This window comes from Corvus hawaiiensis, chromosome Z (assembly GCF_020740725.1).
Source record: "Corvus hawaiiensis isolate bCorHaw1 chromosome Z, bCorHaw1.pri.cur, whole genome shotgun sequence".
In the NCBI taxonomy this organism is placed as follows: Eukaryota; Metazoa; Chordata; class Aves; order Passeriformes; family Corvidae; genus Corvus; species Corvus hawaiiensis.
Window position 1 is genome coordinate 56,233,263 of NC_063255.1, and position 26,450 is coordinate 56,259,712.

Here is a 26,450-nt window from a genome sequence, read left to right on the forward strand (position 1 = left end):
TGATGCTTCATTAGAGCTGTAAATAATAAGTCGTGATTTTACGTTTCTGTTGAAGATGGGTTACAGTGGCCTTAATGTTTCTGCACCACTTAATGAATTTCCAAGGTGCACAGAAGTGGTAGAAGAATTAATTTAAATTGGGTAGGATTTCAGTCAGTAAAAGTAGCGTATTTGTATTTAGTGCATACATTGAGATGAATTAAGATCACTAATGTTTTAGAAGTTCTCAACAGAGATTTTTTTATAATGATTTAATGTAAGACAACTATTTGCAGGCTAATTCTTTGTAATATAAATGTAGTTTAAAATAGTATAACTTTATGTGACTGCTCCTGAATTATCAGTTTGCTCACATGTTTTTGCCTACATTTCTTGTAATCGTTTTGTATATGAACAACTGTAAAAGATGTACAGAGAACCAAGTGAATAATTCATACAGAGTCTTTATATGAGCAACAGTATAAACCTACATTGGGGTAATATGTAATAAATTTATTAAATGTTACTAGATGTAGAAGCATTATTGTTTAATGTGAGAGATTTTATTTCACTCTTTTCTTGAGAATTGCGGTACTGAAAGAGCCCACACTCAAATCCTGGCAGCACTGCCCTTGGTATTTCAATGAATGACAATGAGAGCAATCAGAACAGTGACAGATCTTTTCAAATAAACCTTTTGCTGTAGAAAGATTCACTTCTATGCTTGGAAGCCCATCTTTTATCTCTGTTTGCACTGAAAATAAGTTCAGAAATAACTGCCTTATGGTCACATCTCTTGAGCCAGCTTTTCCAAAAAGGGTCTGATATTCGACCATTCAGTATACTGGGTTTTACAGGCAATCCTACTGGGTTTTACAGGCAATACTACAGGCAGTTCCTACTGCAGATTATCTCAGAGTCTCTTGCTTTTCCCTTAAAATCACTAGAGACAAAATAAATGACCATCAAACTGAAAAAATTACTTGTGTTTTTCCAGATAAAGTTGTTAAAGCTTTTGATTGAAGAATTATGAAGTAATTAAAATGTTTGCCATGACTGATTCATGTCTTACTTGATTACAAAAAGGAATGAATACACTTTAATAATTATTATTAAATAGTCATATAATTATAAATGTTGAAAGCCTGAGAACAACAATACAGAAAAAGCAAGCCATAATAAATCCATTGTCTGTTCTTTTGGCGAGAGGTACTTTGTGGGTCCCACCTTCATGGTCTTTCATCCACATCTCAAGGATTTGGTGCATGCTGGTGTCATAGTTTAATATCTTCTGGCATCTTGTTGGTGACATGGACAGTGAGATTGAAGGCACCCTCAGCATGTTTGTCAGCAACATCAAGCTGTGTGCTGCAGCTGGCATGCTAGAAGGAAGGGATGTCGCCCGGAGGGATTTTGAGAGATGGGCCTGCAGAAGACACATGGATCCCATAAAGTTCCACAAGGCCAAGTGCAAGTCCTGCACATGAGTCAGGGCAATCCCAAGCACAAATACCAGCTGTGCAGGCAGTCAATTGGCAGCAGCTCTGAGAAGAATGATATGCAGTTGTTGGTTGACAAAAAACTCAACATGAAGCAACAGTGTGCACTTCCAGCCCAGAAAGACAACCGTATCCTGGGCTGCATCAAAAGCATGACCAGCAGGTCAAGGTGATTGGTTCTGCCCCTCTGCTCTGCTTTGGTGAGACCTCATGTGCCTGACTGCATCCAGCTCTGGGGTGCTCAGCGCAAGATAGATGTAGTCCCACTGGACCAAGTCCAGAGGAGCCACGAAGATGCTCAGAGGGGTGGAGGACATCTCCCATGAAGATTAGAGTGAAAGAGTTGTTCGGCCTGGAGAAGAGACTGCTGGGGGCCCTTGGAGCACCTTCTAATATTTAAAGGTGCTACAAGAGAGCTGGTGAGGGGCTTTTGACAAGGGCATGAAGTGACAGGACAACAGGGGAATGGCTTCAAACTGAGAGAGGGCAGTTTTAGATTAGAAAAGACAGGAAAGAAACTCTTCCCTGTGAGGATGGTGAGGCACTGGCACAGGTTGCCCAGAGAAGTTGTGGATGCCCCATCCCTGCAAGTGTTCAAAACCAACTTGAATGGGGCTTTGAGCAACCTGGTCTACTGGAAGTTTGCTCAAACTCCCATGACAGGGGGGTTGGAACTTCTAAGACTCCTATCTCCTACTCTCTTCACTTTCAGCCCTAGTTAAGATCCTCTGTTAGACTTGAGGTTATCTTCTGTCTTAGTCTTAACCTACCTTCCTAATGGAATCAAACGAAAATACATCTGTCTCAGAGGAGATGGATCCATCTCCCATCTAAGACATAAGAAAATGTAGGATGGAGAAAGATGAAGACTATAAAGCAGTCTGTACATTGAAGATTGTCACATAAAATGGAGTAAGGGTGGGAGTATTACTGGTTAGGAGACTGGACAACACTTGGAATTTGACGCAGACAGTGGAATAGATGTTTTAATGACAGGTTGCACTGCATTACTGCTAACAGTAGTTGTAGTTCATGCTGTGTCTCTGAGACCTTACAACATTTCTCCTAGTTCTGGAGCAGGGAGTTCAGAAGCCCTTGGGAAGTCATCCTACTGGAGCAACTACTGGGGAGGAATAGCTGAAAGTAGGCATGGGAAAAGCAGATCCATGGATCTGCATTCATCTGTGATGCTGTTCAGGAATTAAATCACTTTGATTTCAGGGCAGTGGCCTGAACTTCACCCAAGGATAGGTATTGTGGTAAATTTTGTCGGGTAAACATGGCCTTTGTTTTCCTCAATCCTGTTTGTATTCCTTAGCCCATGTGTTTCTGCCAGTGAAAGCTTGTTATTTAGGAGAGAAGATTAAACTTTGCAGTATTTTGCCAAAGTGGATATGCACCAACACTCATTTAAAGTAATCAAGTGAAGATGTTGTAACATTAGTAAAATGAATTGCCTAATCAAATCTTTTTAAAGCCTTCCTAGTTGGCCCCCAAAATCACTAGTTATTCTGTTAACAGTTGCAGCCAATGTAGTTAAAACATTATGAAATAAGGAAATTATAACATTAAAAGACAAACAATGGAATGAAACACTGACAGTAATCAAGAAAAGTTCTATTCACAGAACAGCCTAGACTTGAATATGTCTATCTAATAAGAGAAAAAGTGCAAGAATTAATTCATACAGCTGAATAAAGTGGCTGGTAGAAGAAAAACAAACTTAATTTTGGGGGACAGGTATGATGTGTGCTGGTGGTGCTCTTGAGTGAGTCTTCAGATAGTATTTCCTAGTACCAAACATCAAGCTTGAACTCTGTATTATATATCAAGCATTTAATTACATTTAGGTAAGCCAACCACAGCTTTTTTTTTTTAAATTTGAATTTTAAAAATATCATTAATATAATTTCTAACAGAGTACTGCAGGTTTGGGGGGTTTTTACAGATAAATAAATAGAAGGGGAAAAAAAGACTGGACAGAATGGTTGAGGTGGGAAAGGACCTCTGGAGGTCATCAAGATTATCTTGCTCAGGCCAGGCCACCTGGACCAAGTAGTCCAAGGCTATGTCCAGCCTTCCATAGGACGTATTACCTGTCAGTAAAGAAATCATGATAATGGTAATTCATATCCAGGTAAGATTGTGCAGTTTTTGCTGGCATACTTGCCTAAGTTTCAAAAGACCACACAGAATCATTCCATAGCCATATGGTGTGTAACCATGATGGTTGTGTAGGATGCAGGTCTGTACATGAGTGACTATGGAGTGGTAGTTTTCCAGGTAAGGTAGTCACCTTTTTGTGTGTCAGCACCAAAAGAAGGTCCGTCATATTGTAGAAAGTGGTTTTCTTGCTTTGTCTTTTCAAATCCTTCTAACTGAAAAAAGGGAAGAGGGCCTGATTGTGGTTTCTGACAAAGTTTGTCTCAACAAAGAGCGGGGTTGTCATCCATTGAGCCTCACAGTAAAAGCACAGCGTTTCCAGATGTGTTGAACTCATAATATGTACTAAGGTGCTTTTTGATATTTTTTTCTGTGTACATATGAAACTTGCAGACCAAAGCAGATGAAAGATGAGATTTGCAGACCTCACTGAAAAATAAGTTGAGTCCTTGGCATAGCTTGATTTAATATCAAGAAAGAATGTGGTACTAAAGAGTCCCCTCAAAACTACTGCTTTGTGTTGATTAATAAAATAGCATCAATAATACTCTGTGGCACAATGGTAAATTTAAGTAAAATTATTCTGGACTTTTAGATCTGCTTAAAAACACCAATCCAAGAAACTGACCGCATCACTTGAACAGCAAGCCCTTCACTGGCAGAGCAGGTGTGCAGCCTGTGGCCCCACACACGAGTGCTGATCAGGTAGAGATCTTGTTGCAAAGCTTGTGTTGATACCAGGGAAACAATGAATTACCCATTAGATTATGGCAGTGGTAGTTTCTGTTGGCTTTATCTAACAGGTTACTCCTGCCTGCTGTTTCAAGAGTTCAGTTGTGTATTTCCTCAGAAAAGCCTGTCTGCAGATGCACCCCATGCTGAGCAGATCCTGGGGTTCAAACAGGAGGCTCTCCAGTGAGGTCAGATGGACTCTCCAACACCACAGGGTCTGTGTGCAGGGGTAATTGCATTAGTGAGGCTTGTGACAGCTCTGGGGAAGGATCGACTTACTTCTTTATGCTTTTTTTCCTCAGCTGTATTTGCACCACCACTACAGTTCCACTCTTACACATTTATGTATCTTGCTCATAACAAACAAGGCAGAAGCAACCACAAATTGTATCAAGTGCAGCGACAATACCTGGCTTGTACTCTTAATAACTTTTAGCCCAGTTTACCAATGCTTCTCTTTTTTTTGTTCACTCTTCAATCAATTTAATGTGGACTCTTCTGAGCTGTTTTCTGATACTAGTGTTTCATGACCAGGGATAGGCATCAAGCAGTACAAGAAATAGGAACAAAACCATGCACTTTTTAAAATAAAGCAATTAGCAATTTTTTCATTCTGTTAAAAATATTATTTTTGCATTCACTAGTCATTCATGGGTATTAATATTACATTAATCAGTGTTTACTGTAAAGCTCTTTGCATTTTATGTCTTCATGTGCATGTAGTTCTGTCAATAAAAACTTTGAATTTCAGGAGGAAAGATAAAATGGTGAAGCTTTTTCATCAAGGTGGCAGGTTCCTGTATCTAGCTGCATGTTAATTTAAGGTATTTGCAAGATTAATACACAAGTGGAGGAGTTCAGGAATCTGCAGTGTGAAGCTTGCTTCATCACCCATGTTAACATTCCCATCTGCTGCTAAAACTGGTCCTGCACTTCCATTTTTGCTGCTGTACTTTGTCGGGGACAGGAAATCATTACAGTAACTTTGAGGCACCAGACTTTCTTAGCCACAGCTCTGGCAATTGCTGCGCTAAGTCCAACTTTAACTTATCTCTTCTTAGCATGGGAGTAAGTAGCTTTTTTCCTGTTCCTGATTCTTCAAAGGAGCTCTGCTTTTACACTCCTGCTCAGTCTCAGGTGTTGCAGACAGCTTTTCATTTCATGTGTAAACCTAGCTGGATGTGAGCTCCTATGTTGTGCTCAGAGTAGCTTAGCTCTACAGTGCTTTGGAAAGGACAAAGTTTATAGAGACCTGTTGAATAATATTGCAGAATCTGTTCCAGAGTGCCAGAGCCTCAAAAGTAAATATGAAAATGTGAATTTGAAAGCATTGACTTGAATTGCCGCATGTTGCTTGTGTCAGAGAGTTCGATATCACTCATTCATTTACTGTTCTACAAAATAGTTACATGTACTTGAGGCACTACTGATACTGGAGAAACAGTTTCATCAAAAATTATTCTTGTACTCAAACATATCTATTTATCATAGCAATTTTTTGGAGTAGAGTGAACTAGTTAGTTGTTGTCTTAGGGTCCCTGAGGCTTTGTGGTAATAATGAATAATTTAAATTATTACAGTCAGATATTTCCTATGAAGCATTTGAGAACTATTAGACTGCTGTGACTGTTGTTTCTGATACTACTTAATGCTATCTCATTAGTGCATTATGTATCCATATCCATCTGCACGTTGGCAGGTCTTACTCCAGTGTGTGATTACAAACTCTTCTAGAACACTCAACCCTGTAAGGAGGTATTCCCTGAGAGATGTCCTCCAAAATTCAATAGCAATAATTTTTATTTGTATTGACATAAAATCCAAAAGATTTTTCACATTTCAGTTTTCGTTTTCTGTTAGAGTCCAGATTCAGATTTGGATTTAGATTTGGATTTGTTAGAATTTTTCAGAAAGTTCCGTTTCAGTAGAAAACTTTTCTTTTTTCACAAATGTATGTCGTTTAGGTGGGGAAGGATATTTAGATCCCTTATTGTCCACTTTTAGGTACAGGTCTTTAACCTTTGACCAGGTGTTATATTGAAATTTAAAACTTCAATTTGGTGAAAATGTTTCTTCTAGTAAGTCATTCAGCCTTGGCTGAAAGGATGCAAGACATGGGGAATCCATTGCTCCTTTCCCTTTATGATTTGCAAACTGCTCATTTCTGGTTTGGCTTTGCTGGTTTCAGGTTCCAACCATTAGTTCTTGTTGTGCGTTTTCTACCCTAAGTTAAAGAACTGTTTGGTAAATTGCTTTTTCTCCCTGTGAGTTACATACTGGTATCGAGTCAACACACCATTTTCTTTTGAGAAACGTAATAGATTGAGTTCTTTAAGTCTCAGTGCAAGTTAATTTCTCCAGGTTTCAAATGCTTTCATACATTTCTCTGTGGCATCTCCAGTCGTTCAACTTCTTTGAGATACACCTGTCTACATCTTAGTAATGTAATATCAAATCTTTTCTACCTGATTCTCTCCCATTTCATTAGGTAACAGTTACATTTGACCCTTTTATCACCCTACTACAAAGAGTCAGTTTGGGAGGAACTTTCCCTTTCTAGAGCTGCTGCTCTTCGTCTTGGTTTTAAACTAGTATTAGGAAGCATTGCAGGTAGCTTTTTTAGAAAAATAAACAAAAAAAATACACTAACTTGAAAGAAAAAAATAAAAAGGCCATCACCTTTCTTAACAGCCATTCCATCCTTCTTCTCATTTACAAGTTTTACCAGCAGTAAATTTGTATATATTTCCTGTGTGGTTGAATAGCCATAGGACACTCCAGCAATAACATCTCTATTCAATAGTGGTTTCTCTATGATAGCTGCATTTGCAGATTACTTACTCTGCAAGTTCTTAGAAATGTGGAATAGTACTGACTTTCAACCCCTTTTCATGCGTAAACAATTCTAGAGTTGTTCCATTTGTCCCCTCATGAATTTATGAAACAATTTCTGCCTAAGTTGAAGTTTTAGTTAAGTAATGAAGTTGTCATTAAGTTTCTCCAACTTTTGTGGTGGTAGTTTACAGCATAGAAGAAGAAATGAGGAATGTGTCTTCCTAGTAAAAGGAAGACATTTTAATGTCTCTCTTGAAAGACATGTGGGAGTAACTCACATGTTGGACACAGTACCTGGAATCAAACAGCTGGCAAAGCAGCAGTCATCACCAATCAACCAGAGTAGGTAAGGGGCTCCAGTGTAATGATAGTCCAGAAGTTTCATGGGAAGCCTGGGAAGAGCAAAATGTAGTTGCTGAAAACAAAAGGGAGATAAAGCACACTTTCTAAAAATGCTTAGCAAAGGTGACATAATTTTTCCTCCTGCTCAGAATGTCTCAAGGAATAAATGAATTGCTTGACAAAAAATGGAGTATACTCTCTTTGTATATAAATCCTTATCAGCTAACATGCTAATTTATCAAAGAATGAAACTGAGTTTATTTGTGTAGGAGTTACTTTCCGGTAAGTTGCATTGGCTTGAATTAATTACATTTATGTACCTTAATTCCTCATTAGTAGACTCCAGTATCACAGCATTGTGGTTCTCAAAGGGATTTTTAGTATGCATCAGCCTCATCCCCCAGCCCAGAGCAGGAGCAAACCTTCTTACATTACTTCCTGACAGGTGCTTGTCTTCTTGGTTCTTTCCTTTGTGTTGTGTAATGACACATCCTCTCTGGGCAGTCTCTTCCAAACTTCCAGTTTTAGTTACCCATTCTTCCTGGTGCAAGTGTACAGCCTCAGGAACAGCTGAGTAAGCACCAGTCACCCTCAAAAAAGAGATACTGTTCTTCATGCCCGTAGAACTTAGGGTAGGAATTTATGGACCTAGATATCCATTTTTCCTTTATTTTTCTTGAGATTTATGTCAGGCTACCTATGCAAATAGTTTTCTCTGAAATTTTGGATTAGGATTTTCCCATCTTCTGTACCTTCTCTGGTACTTTAAGCATTATTTTAAATGAACATCAGTAACCAGTTAACTGATTTATGGCTCTTGAGTACAAACTCTGCAAGCCTGCCAATTCAGAAATATTTATCCCTGAGAAGATATTGATGAGCAGCAAAACAGAATGTACTTCATCAAACAATCTTTTTTTTTCCCAAATAGGGAACAGAAGCATATATTGAACAATTTTCTTCTGCATTTAGTTATTTACGGTTTCATCAGCTCCATCTGAAAACTGATGCATTTTTGCATTTGTTGCTTGTATATTTTGCTAAGTTTGCCAGCCATACATTGTTTTTACTAAGATAACTTTAGCTTTCTTTATCATATTTTGCTGATTTTCATTTTTTATATTTCTTAACTGATTTCACTCTTTTGCTAAACCAGGAGGACTAATGCTGTTAGGTGTTTTTTGTCATCCAACAACTTTGTAAAAATACCATTAATTCATTTATGTTTAAATATCACATCTTGATTAAGTTTACCAATCTTATTCCTACTTTGAAGAAGAAAACACCCTTTTTGAAGCTCCAAACTTCAAAATGTGTGTTGCCAGCAGACGCTTCTCTCTGTTCAGTTCCACCAATGTCACCAGGCCCCAGGCAGCCAGCCATTTGTATTTATCCAGTCAAAACACTGCCCAAAATGGTAAAGTCGTGGAAGGTATTACACGTTTTTGTCTATGAGCATTGTTCATTGTTTTTAGAAACTCTTAATACTTGTGACCACCAATGTCCATCTCCTGAACTTACACTTTTCAGGGTGAGGAAACTCTCCATGAATTGCAGAGGTATGCCTATGGACAAACTTAGTCCGTTCACTGTTTTGCCATGGTTGTCTGTCACAAAGCTCCTGACCAGCATCTTCTACTGGGCTTATTTAGTGTACAAATTTACGTGCACCATAGAGCCAAGATCAGATTTATCAGTATTGTTAATAATAGGGCTCCACATCCTTATCACTTCTGTGCACTTGAATCAACCTAAGTAATAAGGTAGTAATGTAGTAAGGTAAGCCTAGGTAATAAGCAGACTTTTTAATAGTGCAGGCATACAAATTATGCCATCATAGTACAGTTACCAGTAATGCCAATTGTATCAAATTGGGGTTCATGGCTATGGTTAGACAACAAACAAGAATTGGAAAAAGTAGCAGTGGCATAGCATTAATTTCATCATTCCTTTTCTTTTTATTTGCTGGATAAATTTATTTGCAACACATGGAGGTTAAATTTATATTATATTTGCCTTCTTAGCACCCTGCCCTCAAACAACTAATGTAACAGTTTTCTGACTGCTCCAGCTCGTTCTCAGCTGAGAGGATTGGTTTACCAACCTGTGAGATAACCAAAACATGAGAAACATCAAGTTCCACAATGCCATTTTTAGAAACCCTTTGCACAGTATATTTGCACTTTAAACTTCCTCCCATCTAGGAACATTTGGGACGCCAAATTTTCTGTAGAAAGGACTTGTCATTTTCTGATAACCTGCATCAGCAACTAATCTTGTCATGCTGATGTACAGGGACGGTTAAGAGACTTGTTCTAAAGCATCGTGATTGTTAAATAGTTAATAATAATAAAAGCAAAAGCAAACAAGTGCTAAGAATTCAAATTTGTTTGGCTAGATAGTGTTAAGAACAAGGCTAATTTAAGCAGGCATGTTATATTCTTATATTACAACATGCAAACCATACCCTATGAAATAATTGTTTATCATATATATCTTAATATTATGAATAATTATGTATTCCAATAAATAATTTAATGAACCACATTTAATAAGCAGCATATTTTAATCTATATTCCAATTTTTATGTGAAAGACATTTCCCCACACATTAATTCTTTTATTTCAGATAGGTTTGCAAGACATACCTACAACAGCTTAACAGAGAAATAATCCACACAGTTAATAGAGTAAACCATTTTAGACTATTTTCATTACTACTGCTGTGATCGTCAGTTTGAAGATAAATGTCATGTACTTTCAAACAAACATAGTTAAGTGCCCATCATTGCATTTAAGAAAAAAAGTTGTGCAAATGAGGCAATGTGTTCTTACCACTTTATCTGAGATTTTTATGTTAATATATTGTTTGAAATTATGCACATTATAAAATATAAAATGCACACAATACAATTTGTAACACATATAAATAAACACCACATCTATTTGAAATCTGAAGGCCAATTTTGACTCTTAGATACTTAAACGATGATCTGTTTGAATCTGGTAGACCTTAGCTGTGACTTTGCCTTGCTGGGCAAGGCAGGTCATCTTTCATTACTGTCTTTGCCTCTAGATGATCAGTGCTATTATATTGGAGTTTAAACTATATCCTGAACTGGATGTTAAACTGGAAGGGCTTTGCATGGAAGGGAGCTTTCCTGCCTGAAGGTGTACATGCCGTGACTGCTCCAACAGGATATTTCCACTGCAGCTGTACATGCAATACAAACAAATGGGAACATAAACATATTTCAAAACACTTGTGCTGCAGAAGCAGGCATCATTTTTTTATTCTAGACGAGCTGACCTTCAAGGACTCATCCTTAACTCTGAATAGTTACATTTGAAGGTTTATTATTTGGTTAATTTGGGGACACAGTTCTAGACTGTAGACTGTATCTGTTTATGCAACTTGGTCCATTCAGTGAAATATATTCCCTTTTCCACAAAGGAAACCTCCCACAAAATCCCATCAGATTAAACAAACACATGTAAAATAATAGCTGAAGTACAGTGTCCAGCAGTACTATGTTGGACACTGGTAACAGTATGTGTCAGAGCTGTGAGATGAGATTTGGGTTGTTTCAGGACTATTCTGGATGTTTATGATTTTGACAATTTCCTGCTACTGACTACAGAATTTATACTCACATTAGGTGTACCTTGCAAATTCGGCACAACTTAAAAATCTTGCAGATTCCTTTTGGCTGCTAGGCACCTGATTCGGCTGCCACTGAATTTTCCCTGTGATTTTGGTGGGTCTATCTTTAGTTCTTGTCCCAACAGACCACTATTTTAAACCAAATGCCAAGTGTGAACTAATGACAAATTTTTAAGAGTGTTCTTTTCTTCTTCTTGGATGAAACATACTAAACATTTGTGTCATACTCTGTCTGATACCATTCTTTCCTTACTCTTTAAGCACACACCTCCTCTCCTCCAGGAAAGTATCAGCTTCTCATAAAAATGTGCGTGCCTGTGCAGAGGAATGAGTGCAGCTTTGGAGAATTAGGACCTAAAAGAACACAAGAGGAACCCTGCACTGTTGACTGGCAATTGGTCACCTGCCTTTGAGATGGTGGTTTGGGACCCCATCTGCTGTCGTGGGAATTGAAGTTGGTTGTTGCTTCTGGTGTCAGTGGCCTAACCATTGCACTGTCTTATAGGTGAAGGCTCTCCCTTTCTCATCCGTCTTAAAAAAGGAGTTGATTTCCACCTGTTTTTTTAAGGAACAGCATTCATTGCTTCCAGGTTGCAGCATCAAGGCACTGCTGGTTTCCATGACTTCAATCAGTCAGTCTGTCCTAGATTATTATTTTTACCAATGCCTTGTAAATGCCATGCATTTTTTGAAACATTATATCATGGGATGGAGAAGCCTCACAAGTGAAGAGGCACGGTGTTCACTCAAGCTAACAGTAGGATTTCTGGTACACTAAGCAGAGGAGGAGTCAGTGACAGATTAAAGGAGAGCCAAAACGCTGTTTTTCAAATCCTGTCATCTCTGGGTGACAATGAAGAGAAACCACAAACATCCAGTGGAGATGGCACCAAAGTGTGGTGGGCTTCCCCATCAGCCAAATGCCACAGGTTTTTCTCATTGAGGCAAATAAGCAAGACCATGCCTTAAACAAGGAGATTAGATGCAAAGGGGTCGTTAATACCAGTATACCCAGCCTATGAGAAATGTGGGTTAACTGGAAAACAGATACCACTGGGGAATCCATCATGTTGCATGATGTCAGTAGAAAATACACACATAATCCTGGGAATGTCAGCTCTCTTTATCTCTATACATCCTTGTGTCTTTCTTCCAAAGCAGCTCAGGGCTCAGCAGAGAAGCGAGGACTTTTTCTTTTATTTTGTGTTTTGATCATGAAGTTTATGTTTCATTAAAGTTTTAGAAATTCCAGGTGGAATAGAAGTGTGAGCATTTTTATCACCTCCTGTCAGACTGTCTCACTTTAGGAGAACTCTGCTACACGATATGGGCAAGTCCCTGGTTTCTGCCAATTAGTGTCTTTACTAGAACTACATTTTTATTTGTGTGGTTTTAGCTGTATTCACAGCTTGTAGTTTGCACCCACAGATAAATAATGTTATCTTGGTAACAGAGGTACAGTCAGTCCCAAGTGAATTGATTTGTCATCATCCAAAGCTATTATCAGCCAGGTAAAATTTATTCTTTGTAGAAATGAGGAAATAGAAATTGATTTTGAATAGTTATTCTTCGCATACGCAGGCTCTTTCACTACATATTTTGTTAATTCTGGTATGATTTTTCTGTGCTACATTTCTTTTTCTAAACTCTTCCTCTGATTTCATGCCTGACTTTTTTTAATGCTACTAAATGATTTACTGAAGCTCTATAAGTGATATTTCATTCGCCAGGGAGACTGAGCTGAGTGCTGTCCCCAAATTCGATACAATATTATGTTAGAATTAATATGGATATTGATGCAAAATTAATGCAAATAGACTCCACATCTAATCCCACACTCCCTCACTCAAGTTCACTGGCAGCAACAGCAAGTTACTTCTTTGATTTCAGTGCTGGATATACAATATTTATGAGAGGTTGCACTTTACAGCTCTACTTTGGTTATCGTTATTCCAGTGCACATTAAAACAGTTTTTGGAACTGAATTTGTTTTGCTGTTGTCAGACTCCACTTAGACAAACCTGAGTTTGTGCTTGGGCATATTTAGCTTGTGGCTTAACCCAGTAAAAGCTACACCAGCAGCTTCCTAAAGGTACAGAATGTAATCAGCATTTTGCAGGTTGTACCTGTACAGGACCATGCAGGACACTGCTCAGAGTCATGAGTGCCTATGGTGTGCATGGCAGTATTTGACCATTTAATGTCTCACTTCTGCTTTACATGTCTGCAAAGTCTGGCTAGAGTGCGCTGTTAGAATGTAATTGGTATAACTAACTATTATGAAAGATCAGGATAGAAGTCATCACCAGACTTCAAAGGTCTTAATAGATTGGTGGGCCAATGTGATGTGTGATAAAGACTGGTTTAAACTATTTTAATCCTCTTGTCCTGCTAGCTTCAGACTCATTGAAAATGTTGTTTTGATACTCTTTGGCATGTAGATCATGTATGACAGTTGAGACATAGGCTTAGGTTTAAAATGTAGCTATTAAAATAAATTGGGCATTGTACAACCATTTTCAAGCAATCAGGCTTTTATGAGTTGCTTTCTGAAACCTAACTGTCCCCAGATAGTTTTGTTTATATTTTCACTAAACGTGAAAGCTCATACGCGTGAAGTGTGCAATTCAATGACAATTTACTTTATGGGGAAAAATCAGTAGATATTCCTCTGTGATGTTTTGGTATGGGAGAGACAAATACCCATCAAGAAAACTTGCCTATTCCTGGTGGGTTTGATCTTTTTTCCCCTTGGACTTGGCATTGCATCTCTCCCATCAGTGCCAATGTACATGGCTGAATTCCAATAGCGAAGCCTCTTTCCCAGGTGTCATGCAGTCGCTTCTCCCAAAGCAATGGGCAGAGCAGAGGGAGGGGTGTTTTCTGCTCATCACCTCATGGATACTTTGTATTTGGAGAGCTATGGCTGTTTCCGCGAGCAGCACACAAGCAGACCTCCCTGGGTACACTAGCAGAGATGCTTTTCTGGCTTACAGCCTCTGCCTTTTGCTGCTCCAGCATTCCACCCTGTGGTCCATCATAGTGTCTGAACACTGTAGATCTGGGGAGGAAAATGCTCAGAAACATTTCAGCAAAGCAAAATAACATGCAGCAAGCTACTTGTCTCCACCAAATTGAGCATGGGTGTAATTATCCTTTTAACCAAGATGCTTTAAAATAGACCAGGAGTGACTGAGAGGCAGTGAGAGCAGCCCAGTGATAGACTTAAAGTTCAACAGAGGGGAAAAAAATCATACAAGGATTTCACAAGCAATGACACTTGGATGGTATTTGGGAAATCTTTTTCTTTCAAGACTATCTTGCGATTTACTATGGGAGTAGCACATCAAAGCTGCACTGACTTCAAAGCTTAGAACCACTTACAGCTTCCAGCTATTACTAAAACCTACCACTTCACCCTGCCAGCAGCTCATCTCAGCTGCCTCTTTAAGTTACACCCATCTACTTCCTGCCTTCTGATTTTGGGGAGGGGAAAAGAAATAGCCAGAAAAACGTGTAAATTAAATATAGCTGTTCACACTGAAGCAATGTCAAAGTCAGGGGAAAAAGGCAAATGAAGGCATTAAGACATTAAAGATTTAGTACAAACTCAACAGTGATTTACATATGCACACTCTCATTTGGCTGACTCTAATAAAGCTGTCTGCTTTAAGGAAGTTCCCTGAGAGAGTGTTACCCCAGGGTAACAGCCCCTGAATGAGGTGTGCAATCTGTGTGGGCTGTTATTGAGGTCCAGATATTACCTGTAGCTTGACACAACCAGCAGTGCCATGGCACTCCGGGATATCTTCACATATTCACATATATTCACACACAATGAAATTAGTTCCCATCCCTGTTCCATAGGGGCAGTCCACATCCACTGATCTGCAGAGACATCTGCTCATGTACCTCAAAACAGTGTGCCACTATGAGGCAATGATCACCATTTATTGCTCCAGTATTTTTGATTCTTTTGTATTAGCAGTAGAGATCTTGGAGGCAACATTTTTATATTGTATATTTTGGGAGTCCCTGAAACAGTTGTTGTAGCACAGGGCTGTGCTACTTTCTCCAAATTGATAGAAGAAGGCTAAAATGTACCAGAGTGGTAATTTATTGTGGTATTAATATTGTTCAACACTTTAAATTGGTACATTGTTATTTTCTGATTGGGAGATTTTTATACCTGGGTTTTTAAAATGGTACATTAATTTCTGAATACGATTTGTCTTGCAGATGACATATTAATAGGAAGTTAGGAATGACTGTGGTCTTTGTTTCGTATAAGAGTTTGTATATTTGGCACAGATCAATGACATACTCTAGAGCTAAATGCCATTAATCCACTTACAGACATTCACTGCAATAAAGAGAAATTACCATTGAAAGAGCCAATCATACATTAAGGGGAATTTCTCTGTTTCCTTGCACAGTCTTATATTTTGAAAATGCCTTTGCAAGTGTTTAAAGTTGATTTTATTTTTTCCTTCATTTCTTCCCTTTACAAGGAAGGATTTTGGCAGCAGTGGGAATGCTGGTGGCTTATCCCAGGTGAGCTGGGACAGCAGAGATGGCTCCGCGTGGTGCCAACCTGCTGTTTGTGGCCACAGTGTCCCATCAGGGGGGTTGTCTTATCCTCACCCACACACACAAATTATGTGCTTCTGCATTAGACATGTGGCAGATCTCAGTACAGAAGTGGGAAGGCAGACAATAGGCTGTTTTGCCTGGATGGTGGTTGCCACTGGATGTAAATAATTGAATTATTGTGTACCACAGTCAGTTGACAAAAAGAGTATTCTAAAAAGCTGACGTATGTAAAAAGTGTACAGGGACATAATGTTGAATCTGTAATATATATATATATGGCTAGTGTATGTTCTCTATGAAGAACATGGCTCTGCTTTAAACTTGTAGAGGGGTTGATGGGAGCTTCCTGGCTGGCTGATGATGCAATCAAAAAGTAAGGTTATTTGTAATAATTACAGACACTCCATCAATACATTTATATATTTTGCTGTGTGATAGGTTTTTTTCTCTTCTTAATAAATGCATTTCTCTCAAATAAACTGTGCAGTCCAGTAACAGCACAGTCATTTGAAGTTCATTGAAAATATAGGACATCATGTCTTCTGTCTTTATGTTAAACTTGGTATATTAAGTTTCTCGCACAGCTTGCAGCATGGAGGTGTGATATACAGCTGTGGCAAGGCAGGCTAACCACATACAAATTCATAAAGTACTGCTGGATTAGCAGGAACCAACAAGGGTGTGCAAAAAGGCATGATTTCTGTAACTTTTCATTTATGACTTAATTAAAATAACAAGTTTGGATTTTGTTGTCTGTAAATAACAATGCACAAATCATCTGCAGAAGCTATTGTTTCATATGCTTACTTTCACAGCATAAAGGTTCTATCAGTTAGCTGCAGTGCATACACAAGCAGAGCTTGTGGACTTGAAGTTACAGATCAAACATGTAAGGATACAACAAATTATTTTGGATTAGTGCAGAAAATTCAGGAAAGCATAGTGAATTCCTTAACTCACAGGTTTTTGTCTAAATTTCCCATTATTTTTCTTTATATATTCTTTGTCTTTTTAATGTTTTGTTCCCTTCATGTTCAAAGATGGCAAGATTATGGAAGCAATAGGCACTGCAGCCTACATTTAAATTTAGTTGTGATATGGCAGTGTGGAAAATGTTCCCCTGATGTCAGGCTGGCTTGATCCTCTGTCTACATTATTAAACCTCTTGAAACAGCTCCATTATAGTGTTCACCTTGCTTGACTTCAAAGAGCAGTGAAGCTACGTAGAGCGAGTGAGCCACAACTCTGCAGAGCGAGTTACCTGTGGTTACTTAGAAATGCTAATGCATTCTCTGCTGTGTTTATGAAGTTATCTGTTTGCTGTTCTGCAATTCTAGAGTCAAAATAATAAAATGACGGAGATAAATACAGAATCTAAAGATATTCTGTGATTTGAAGTAATTGCCATTCACCTTTTGAAACCTTTTCCACGCCCATCTCCATTCCCCCCCCCCCCCCCCGAAAAAAACCCGAACAATTAATTAAATAGGTTATTTTGGGGGAAAGCAAAGTTGGCACTATTACTGAGGAACCTCTTGAGTGTGGTCTCACAGAGTCACTCAAGAAAAGGATGTGGATGAATGCCTGACTTATCACTGGGATAGTTTATTGGGAACTAATCTGTTCAAAATGTTTGGACTAAACTAAAACCTGGCTTGCTCATCTAATGAAAAAAGTCAAAACAGAGAAGAAAGTGCCATGGTTTGTGTTAGGTGACACTATGCCCTGCTTGTCTAATTTGATTACACAGAGCCACTGAAGCCCCAGGCAAAGCTGATTTTAGCTATAATCAGCTTCTTAACCTTTTGAGAACTAACATAAACACTACCTACTAGTGGTTAATTATGTTGCTCTACTACATACAACAAAGTACAAAGGTAAAAGTGGAGAACTGCAGTAACACATGTTGTGACAAGATCACTCCAGGGGATTACAGCCCTCCATGTTTTATCTGTGCTCACTGATTTCTTTCTTAAAAATTAAAAATGGTCTGTGAGCAGGGAGCATCAGTTTATCAATTGCAGGCAGTATTGCCTGGTTGTGCTACTGCCTCATCTCAAATTCCTCTTACATACTGAAGGGATGACCTACTGTGGGTTGGACTGCTATAGTGGTGGATCTGCTATTTTTTAATTGTTTAGGATTATCTTTGTTCTAATTGCTTATTTGTATTTAAGCATGTATGCTCCCTTCCTCTGTGATGAGCATCTTCCAGAAAGTTTTGTAATCTCTTCTGGCAGAAACACCATGTCCATATGAGACACCTGTCACTAGGTAAGATAAATAGGATATATTTTAGTTTCAGATTTTGCATATACATATATAGGCAAGAAGTAAAAATCTGCGGCACAAAAACTGGGCCTTTGCAGGATCCGTATATCCTAGCTTCCTGTGTCTTTTGGTTCATACACTTCCTCTAGTTTGACAGAAAATTTGCATTTCCATGACCTTCAAACCTTTAGGAGATTTCCAAGCCAATGAGTTTTCAGTGTATTTTAATTTTTTCTGACCTGTGCTGATCCCTGGTGTTTATATAAGGAAGTCTTGATCTACTCATCTTACACACTTGCTTCTCTTATATTCTTGCTACTTGGAGGTAGCATGTTGCCTCTGGGTTTTCCACTCTGTAGAAAGTATGTCTGTTTTACTCTTTCTGTCCTACTGTTGTTGTCAGCAATGCATCATTCATCTCCAAAAGTTAGCTCAGAGTAGCACCCCTAATGACTTACCATTATGAGCAGCATTAGCACGGGTGTTGCAGGGCAGCCTTAGGCTACTGGTGTACTCAGCTCTGTGTCAATGGGGGTGTTGTGGTAACCCAAAAGGTTATTGTATTCCATAATTATCCGTCCGCAAAATTGTTACTGCCTCTCTGTGACCCTGCCGCCGGGGATGGAGGGGGCTGGGGTGGGGAAGGGTGTGGTTTCTGCCACTTGTAAAGTCTGCTCGGGCAGGCCTAGCATGCTCTTTCGCAGCGTGGTTTTTGCCTCACTGGCTTCTTGGTCTTGGCTTAGGCAGAGGCTTTTCCTTTTTGGCTTCTCTTTTTGGGGTTTGGTTTTTTCCCTCGCCTCAGAGAGACTTCAGGTAGCAGTTTTGAGCTGCCTGGAGGCGAGTTGCATAGGTGCCTGCTCGCTGCTGCCGCACGGAGTAGGGGCGGCCCCGCTCCAGCTCGCCATCGGCAGCCAGCCGAGGAGAGGAGGCTACGGAGTCACCCCAGCCCAGACACATAGCCTTGCCTGCTCCTGTTGTCTCCTGCCGAGAGAAAGGCGGTGTCCCTCCGCAGGTTCTGGCCCTGACCGAGTTTCCAGCCACCATCGGAGCACGCCAGCTGCCTTTCTCAGCAGAGCTTGGCTACTGCAGAGATAAGCAGGGTGGTGAGGGAAGACTGACACCAGTTTTCCGTTTGTCCTTCAAACCATGCACTCAAGGACTTCCCATCATTTTTGGGTCTCTCTTTGTTCTGGGAGGGAGCCTACGAGGTTTAGCAGTTTTGTATCTGGTGATAATTTGCTATTATTTTTTGATCGTTGCTGTTCTCCTTGTTAGTAAACTGTTATCTTTTTTGTGTACATCTGCTCATATTCATAACTTATTTGTGGAAAGCGACTGGTTGAACCTCTAAAGGGAGGCACCTCATTCCAGAGTGCTGTCCTTCAAATTGTCTTAAACTAAGACAGGGGGCATTATGAAGCTGGACCACCAGGTCTCAGGGCCTTCAATGCCTTCAGCCCACCTGCTTCCCATGAAAATTGTAGCGAAGCCCTGTGGTAGCAGATAGATTAGCAGGGATACAGTTACACCAGGGAGATAGATTGGCCTTCACTTAATTCAAATATTTATTTTATTAACTAGGAATAATAATGACTGGAGTTAATGAAGTAATAATACGAAAAAACCTCACTACTGACACAACTACAATAAATAATAACACAACACTTGCACACATAAAAATCTCAGTGAGTGTATATATACAAGGACATGCACAAGTTATTTACAAGGTCAGAGTTGGTTTCCTTTTCATGCAGGCAACAACTGTAAGGTTTACCTTACACATACTTATCCATGGCAAAAGTACAGTCTGTTGAGCAGAAATTGGGCCAACTACTAGCTTCTGAGCATCAGAGAGGTGGCAGGTTCTTTTGGCTGACTCTCTACAGGGATGTGAGTGGACTCCTGAGTTCTGGAGAGGAATGAGGAATCTCTTGAAATTTGCTGAATGACTTGGTGATATGATCTTCATCTTGGGCCCCATGATTTTCTACAGGAAAGGGGTATGAGTAAAGAAACTGAGGCTGACTGTGACCCCTTTGGGTTTCTTGCAAACTTTTTGGCATTTCAGTATCTGACTGTACAGGTTGTCTTGTGTTCTGATGGCTCTTCACAGCCTAGCAGCTGTGTGCACTGCTGGGTAACTTCTGGCTGTGCCCTGCATTTCCCTGTGGGAGACATGTTTTTCTGCAAGCACAAAGATAACCTCATCTCTTGGTTGCAAATAGATTTTTCTGAGGTTTCACATGGACTGTGTTTTGCCTCTACAGCCACCAAGTAACACTTTCTCTGACCTACTCGAACCATCCCGAACTCCTGCTTTTGATTCATAGAAGGAAAAAGAATAATTTCAAGTATTTATTGTGTAGATCACTGTGGCATTTTTTGCATTTCCTGAACTGATAGAAAATTCAATCTCTAGCCAGACTGGACAGGGTTATTCTGCAGCAGTGGTCTTTTTTTTTTTACCTCTCCTCCACAAAAAAGTAGTGGGATCACATTGTTTTCTGGTCCAGCTGACAAGTGTGAGAGGAAAAGAGGCATGCCTGCAAAACCTGTCAGTCTCCACATTTACAACTAGATGTTCTCAGGCCTCCTTATTTCCTCAATACATTCCAGTTACAAGGAAGCCTTGTGCCAGTTTTCTGCCATGCGAGTACCTGCTTTGCTCCAGAATTATTGTCTGGGGACTGTTGAAGTTCAACTAATTGCTGTGTATAGTAACAGGCAATGAACAGCAGTGATGCAACAGAGCAGTGTCTTTGCCCTCCAGAAGGAAACTTTGGTACCCCTTGCACAGTAGTTAATTTCTGGAGTATATGGCACAAGCACTGGAGTTTGGCTGTGTCTTAATGAGTTGGGTAACTCTGTGGTTGCTCACAAAGGAAATGAGAAAACTCTGTTTCGGAATATATTCAGAAGCAAGGGAAAACAGTGCCGCACCATTACTTCTCATGTCTTGAGGCTGGCAGCAGCTGTTTCCCGATCCCTCTTTGAGGATCAGCCTTTCTTTCCATCAGCCACCACAAGGTGTGAAAGCACTGCTGCTCCTGACTGCTGAAATGGTCCATGTGCCTCACAGTACTGGGATAACAGCAATAGAGAATTTTGATCCCAACCTAGCAGAAGTGGGACCCTGAAGAACAGGAGTGAGGCTTGTGCAGGGTTGAATTTTATCACGGGCTGCGCAGAGAGAATCACAGGAGTCAAGCAGTATTTGCTTTTGCCCCCTGGAGAATAAATTTCCTTGGAGTGGCAGATACAGGATAAGTCAAAGATGATGCATGGCTGCAGAAAAGACAAACCTTTTACAGACATATCTAAAGAAGCTTATAGCTTACAAAACTATTGGTGATGCTTCAGCCCAGAGCTCTTTGATGGGCAGCATGGCCCATGGAAAAAGAGAACTAGAAAACCTGAAAAGGAAAGCAGCAAAAGTACTAAGCCTAGAAAATGTGGCCTTAAGAAAGGGTGAAAAGAAGAAAAAAGTTTAATTTAAAAAAAGAGGACTGAGAGAAAAAAACATGGTGGAAATCATTGGGTTTGTGAGTGTTTCAAAGAGGAAAGCAATAGTCTGTTCTCTGCAGACCTGATAAATAGTAGAAAAAGGAATAAAAGTAAATCACACCAGGAAAAGCTTTAATTAGACACTAAGGAAAACTTTCTAATGGTGTATCTGGGGTTACTGCCTTCAGGTGCTCCATGGAGGAGGTGGTTAAGAGGAAGTGGTTAAGAACACGGCAGACAGATGTTTGCCAAAAGGGATGTAGGGGCATTGGGTCCTGCTGTGAGCCATGCAGCATCTCTGTCACACCTGCTTGTTCCTGGCTGTATGAATGGGCAGAGAAAAAGAAAGCTAAGTGACTGAAAATCCAAATGACACAGATTGTCAGGTTCATAGTTTTTAAGCTGTTTTCATAATTTTGAACACATTCTTGCTGTCTTTTTTAAAGATAAAATAAACACTATACAATACAATCATGGAAAGTTGTTTAAGCAGTGTATAATAGAAATATTTTTTTATTATTGAAAATTTTTAGGTTTGCTTTCTGGCAGGTGTGTTGGGTGACATTATCTATTATGTTTGTCCAGATGCAGAGAACTGACAGTTATTGGTAACAGTGTCCTCTCCAGTCTGACATACAATAGCAAAAGAAAGTCTGTTAGGAGATGTTAACCAGGAAGATCCTATCCCTTGTCATTGTTTTGATGTCCAGAGTGTCCCCAGTCAGGGAGCGAAACAAATATATCTCATTGCTGAGGTGGTCTGTCACTTCCAGGGAATAAAAAATAAGCCTTAGTAAAGTGTTTATGAACAGTACCTTTATGAATTTGTTGAATACATCTATACAACAAACAGCTTGAAATCTGGATGTCTTTGTGAATATGCTAACAAGAAAATTAAAATAAAAAAGGGATGCATGTAGTTTGTAATAAGTAAACAAACTGTTTGTACACCATAGTAAAACACAGAAGAGTAAAAATTGAAGTCTGCTTCTTCATGTTAACTCCAGAACATCTTAATGCAAGTGGTTTGCACTAAGTGAAATTAGTGAAATAAGTTGTGCTGCTCGGTTTGTTGCTGACCTTACAGCTTGTAAATAATTCTTTGCTGAGAACACTACTACCTTTAACAGGCATTGTGTGGGCTGTGGCCAGCTTCATTTCCACTCTGTTCCAAGGAAAGAAAGGAGCAAAGTGCTCTTGCATTTGCAGCACATTCCATGGAATGGATTGGAATAATGATATTGCTAGGGGGAAAAATGCATAAACCAGATAAAAACAGTACCTTGGGAATCTTTTAATTTTTTTTTTCCTTCCATGATGTTAAATCACTGAACTCCTGGAATTTTGGACAGTGGGGATGCTTTAGTAAATGTGCAGTGAGAAAATTGCCAGATTGAAGATTTCTTTATTCTTACTGTCCAAAATCAGCAGCCATGCTTGAAAATAGTAGTTCTTAACAGAACATGGACTCTCAGTATGTGACTTTTAGCTGCAGGGGGCAGAGCATATGCTTTTAGTGCCAAAAAGCTGTCTTGGTTTGGGGTTTTTTATTGTGTTTGTGTCAAACTTTTTAAAGTTACGCTTTTATGTTTTAAGCTCTTTCCATGTTTCAGTCTTCAAGGCTTGCCATGAAAGACATAAATAGCTGCAAACAAATCCTGAAAGCCTGCAGATAATTTAAGAATATCTGAATCTATAATTTATTATTTGTACTGTATATAGACTAAGGAGATACTCAGTACACAGTGATGTGTTAATTCACTTGGAGAGAGGGTCATTTTCTTTCTTTTGCAAGATTAAATGAGAGAAGGCATTTTGGCCCTACAGGGTTTGTGTGTGGTTGCTTTGTTAATTCTGAATATGCATCCTTCACTCAGCTATGTGGAATTTAATGAATCAGCCCAGCAACTTTTTGAGTACACAGAGTTTATGTCAATGTTGGTATAACTGGGATATGAAGATCCTGAGTGCTTTTTTAGGAGATGTCTAGCATCTTCTTAATTTTGACCATCAGTTTCTGCGCTAAGAGACTGGTGCAGGCAGCCCTCTCTTCTCCTTTTCTGAAGCTTCACTGAAATCACACAGTTACAGAGATCACAGTGTACCTTGCTAGCTTTTTGGGGTGTCCTGAGTAATTTGCTTTGGTAGCAGAGTATAAGCTTTGCATGCAGTGACTCAAGCAAGAACAATAGCAGTTATGTTACTTTGAGTGTCATTCTTGCTCAGGGGCAGATGTCAGTCTTTTACATAGAAGCAGGCACTTAAAGGGACTTTAATAAGCCTGAGGTAACAAAACAAACCAATTTAAGAGGTTTAACACCCTGATTTGAAGGCTGATTGCATGCAGTTTGCCTTGCTGCAGGAGACCCTGTGCACAGTCTCTACTCTGGTGTGGAGGTACAGAAAAATGTAGAACAAGTCACAGACTTTCTATTTAGATGTCTTTTCATCCTAAGTTCAGTCAGAAGAGGTTTAAAACCCATTTGTCACAGCCAAAGGGAGGAGTTGGCATTATAGCTTCTGGTGGGAAGAGAAGTCAGTCCACCAAAGATGTCACTAATTTTTTGGAAGTAGCCCTTGCCATGGCTTGGCAGAGCCTTTGTTCAAATCTCTGCTTGCCAATTCCAGATACATTACTTTTTCTGTATGTTGTATTTCATTGTCTCTTGATCTACTTCAATTTCATTATCATGGTTGATGGTATTAAGTATAGATGGCAGTAAATGTTGTTGCATAGATGGTAGGGACATCTCAGGTCATCAGCAAGTCGTCGTACCAGAAGTGAAGAAGTCATTAGTGTGTAGTATTGCAAATACTAAGTTCTAACTACTGTATCCTTATTTATAGTTTTGTAGTGATTTGTTGGTGGTCTGTATTTTATTTACTGATCAATTTCTGTCTTGCAGTTTGCGAAACAGGTTTTTTTGCCCATCAAGTGACGTGGAAAAGAAACTTGAAAGTTTTTCAGCTGTCATCAGCAAGAAACAAGAACCCTCAAATTATTTTTTAAATCACATAATTTTTAAGTCATCCTCATTATTTGTGAATTTTCAGAAGCTGGTGGCAAAAATGCATCAGCCATCTGGAGACAGATACTGAGCTCAGACTGCATGTTCAGGGGTCAGTGTGCAGGCCTTCTCCTCACCCAGGTCTGCCATAGTTGTCCTGAACTTGGATGGGAAACAAGGAGAGAGACACCACCATGTATGTCTACATTATGAAATGAGGGCCATCTGCTTCAATGGGTAATACTGGATAATAGACTGTTTCATGCAAATAGTAATTCACTAGCAATTAGTCTAACAGCTAGACACTGAAGGCAAATCTTACAAAAAAACATTCTAAATTTGTCTCCTTGTTGTGATAGACAAGATGAATATGCAAATAAATGAATTATATGAACATTTTGTACTCTGTCCCGTGCATTACTTAGAATTAATAAATAGGGTCTTGGAGTACGGCTCGTGAGAGGCAGAGCTTTTCACGTCTGTCTCCAGCACCCAACCCACAGCAGAGCCAGAACTGCTGCTGTTTGGTATTGGCAAAATAATACAGAAAATATGAAAGTAATATGTTGTAATAGGCAAGGCCTGGCTTCACAGTTCATAATCGTGGCTCTAAAATGTATGTGGAGACAGACTTTGTGAAGACTTTGAGGCTGTTTTACTGCCTGTGCCTCAGCCCATCCTTTTGCTGACTACCTCCCCTCTACCAAAGGCTTCAGAGGGATGTGCACGTTCCTGCAAGATGACAACCTTAAGCTGCAAAAAACCAGCATTTGTATTAATGTGATGGATATGTTCATTTCTGCAAATTCTACCTCGGGGATGGTTGCTCAGCAGAGAGGCAGGACAAGCAGTAGAGAGCAGCAGCACTTAAAATTCCTGCAGCTGAGTCTGCAGGAAGCTTGTGTGCTGGAGCCCTGAAATATGCTCCCCAGCCTGGAGCAGTTTTCAGACCATGTGTAGACATATTGACAGGGTACATAAAAAAAGCCTGTACTGAGACTGCCTGTTCTGCATGTGTTTGGAGAACAAGGTATTTCAATTTTGAGGATTATAAATTGGTGTTTGTTTACAGTGAAGATACAGTAGAATACCATTTGCAGTGTTACCAATCCTTTTGAATTTCTTTTTGTAGTTTGGCTTATAACTGTCCCCTTTTTCCTTTTTTAGTTTATTGGTCTTGGGGCTTGTTTTTTTTTTGTTGTTGTTGGTTTGGTTTTTTACATAAAGGTGGTTGAAGACTCAAAGTGTAACAGTCTCTAGACCAGGCTGTGCCAATACAGAACTTCTCTACCATACAGTTCCTCTCTACAGAAGAAATCTCTGCCTGGTTTGGGAAATTGTCTGTCCTTTGCCTGAAACATTCCATATGTAGAGACAGTTTTGTTTCTTAGTCCTTTGTAACATCTCAAGGTACAGATAAAGCACTGCCTGCTCTAAGGGGTTTGACAGCAATTATGGAGCACTTTATGTCCCTCAGTGAGAGAAGAGGGACAGCAGAGCTAAGGTTGTCTTTCCTCTTCCCACATGCAGCTTCTTAGTAATGCTAGTTTGCTTTTCCTGTTTAAATATTTTAGAGTGGGCAATCAATAATAACAGACATCAAAGCTTAACGGGACTGCAGAGCCAGAGACACGGGGTCAGTTCTCAAAGGCTTTTCCAAAAGGTTGTAGAGTGGTTGGCGGCACAGGGCTTTTGGGCATCACACCTCACTGGAAAGCTTCAGCCTGTGGGATGCATGGAGGTAGTGTTAACCCAGCTCCATTCATGCAGTGACTTTGTAAGAGGATTTAGGTCCTGGAGCTGTACCTTGGTGTTGGATATTGTGTTGAATGCTGTACAGGAACCACATCTCTTTTGCTTT

At 39.5% G+C, this 26,450-nt stretch overlaps 1 protein-coding gene across 6 annotated transcripts in view; it reads left to right on the forward strand.

The window, feature by feature from the left end:
* Window positions 1-26,450, forward strand: part of FAM172A (family with sequence similarity 172 member A) — a 272,515-nt gene that overhangs the window by 203,298 nt on the left and 42,767 nt on the right. Inside the window, exon 13 of one of the 6 annotated variants that reach the window (XM_048292991.1) lies at window positions 24,488-24,983. The exons of the other annotated variants lie outside the window; for them this stretch is intronic. Coding sequence (XP_048148948.1) covers window positions 24,488-24,591 — 104 coding nt within the window. The 3' untranslated portion in view covers window positions 24,592-24,983. Of the gene's footprint in view, window positions 1-24,487; window positions 24,984-26,450 lie in introns of those variants that run through there. 6 annotated transcript variants of the gene reach the window in all.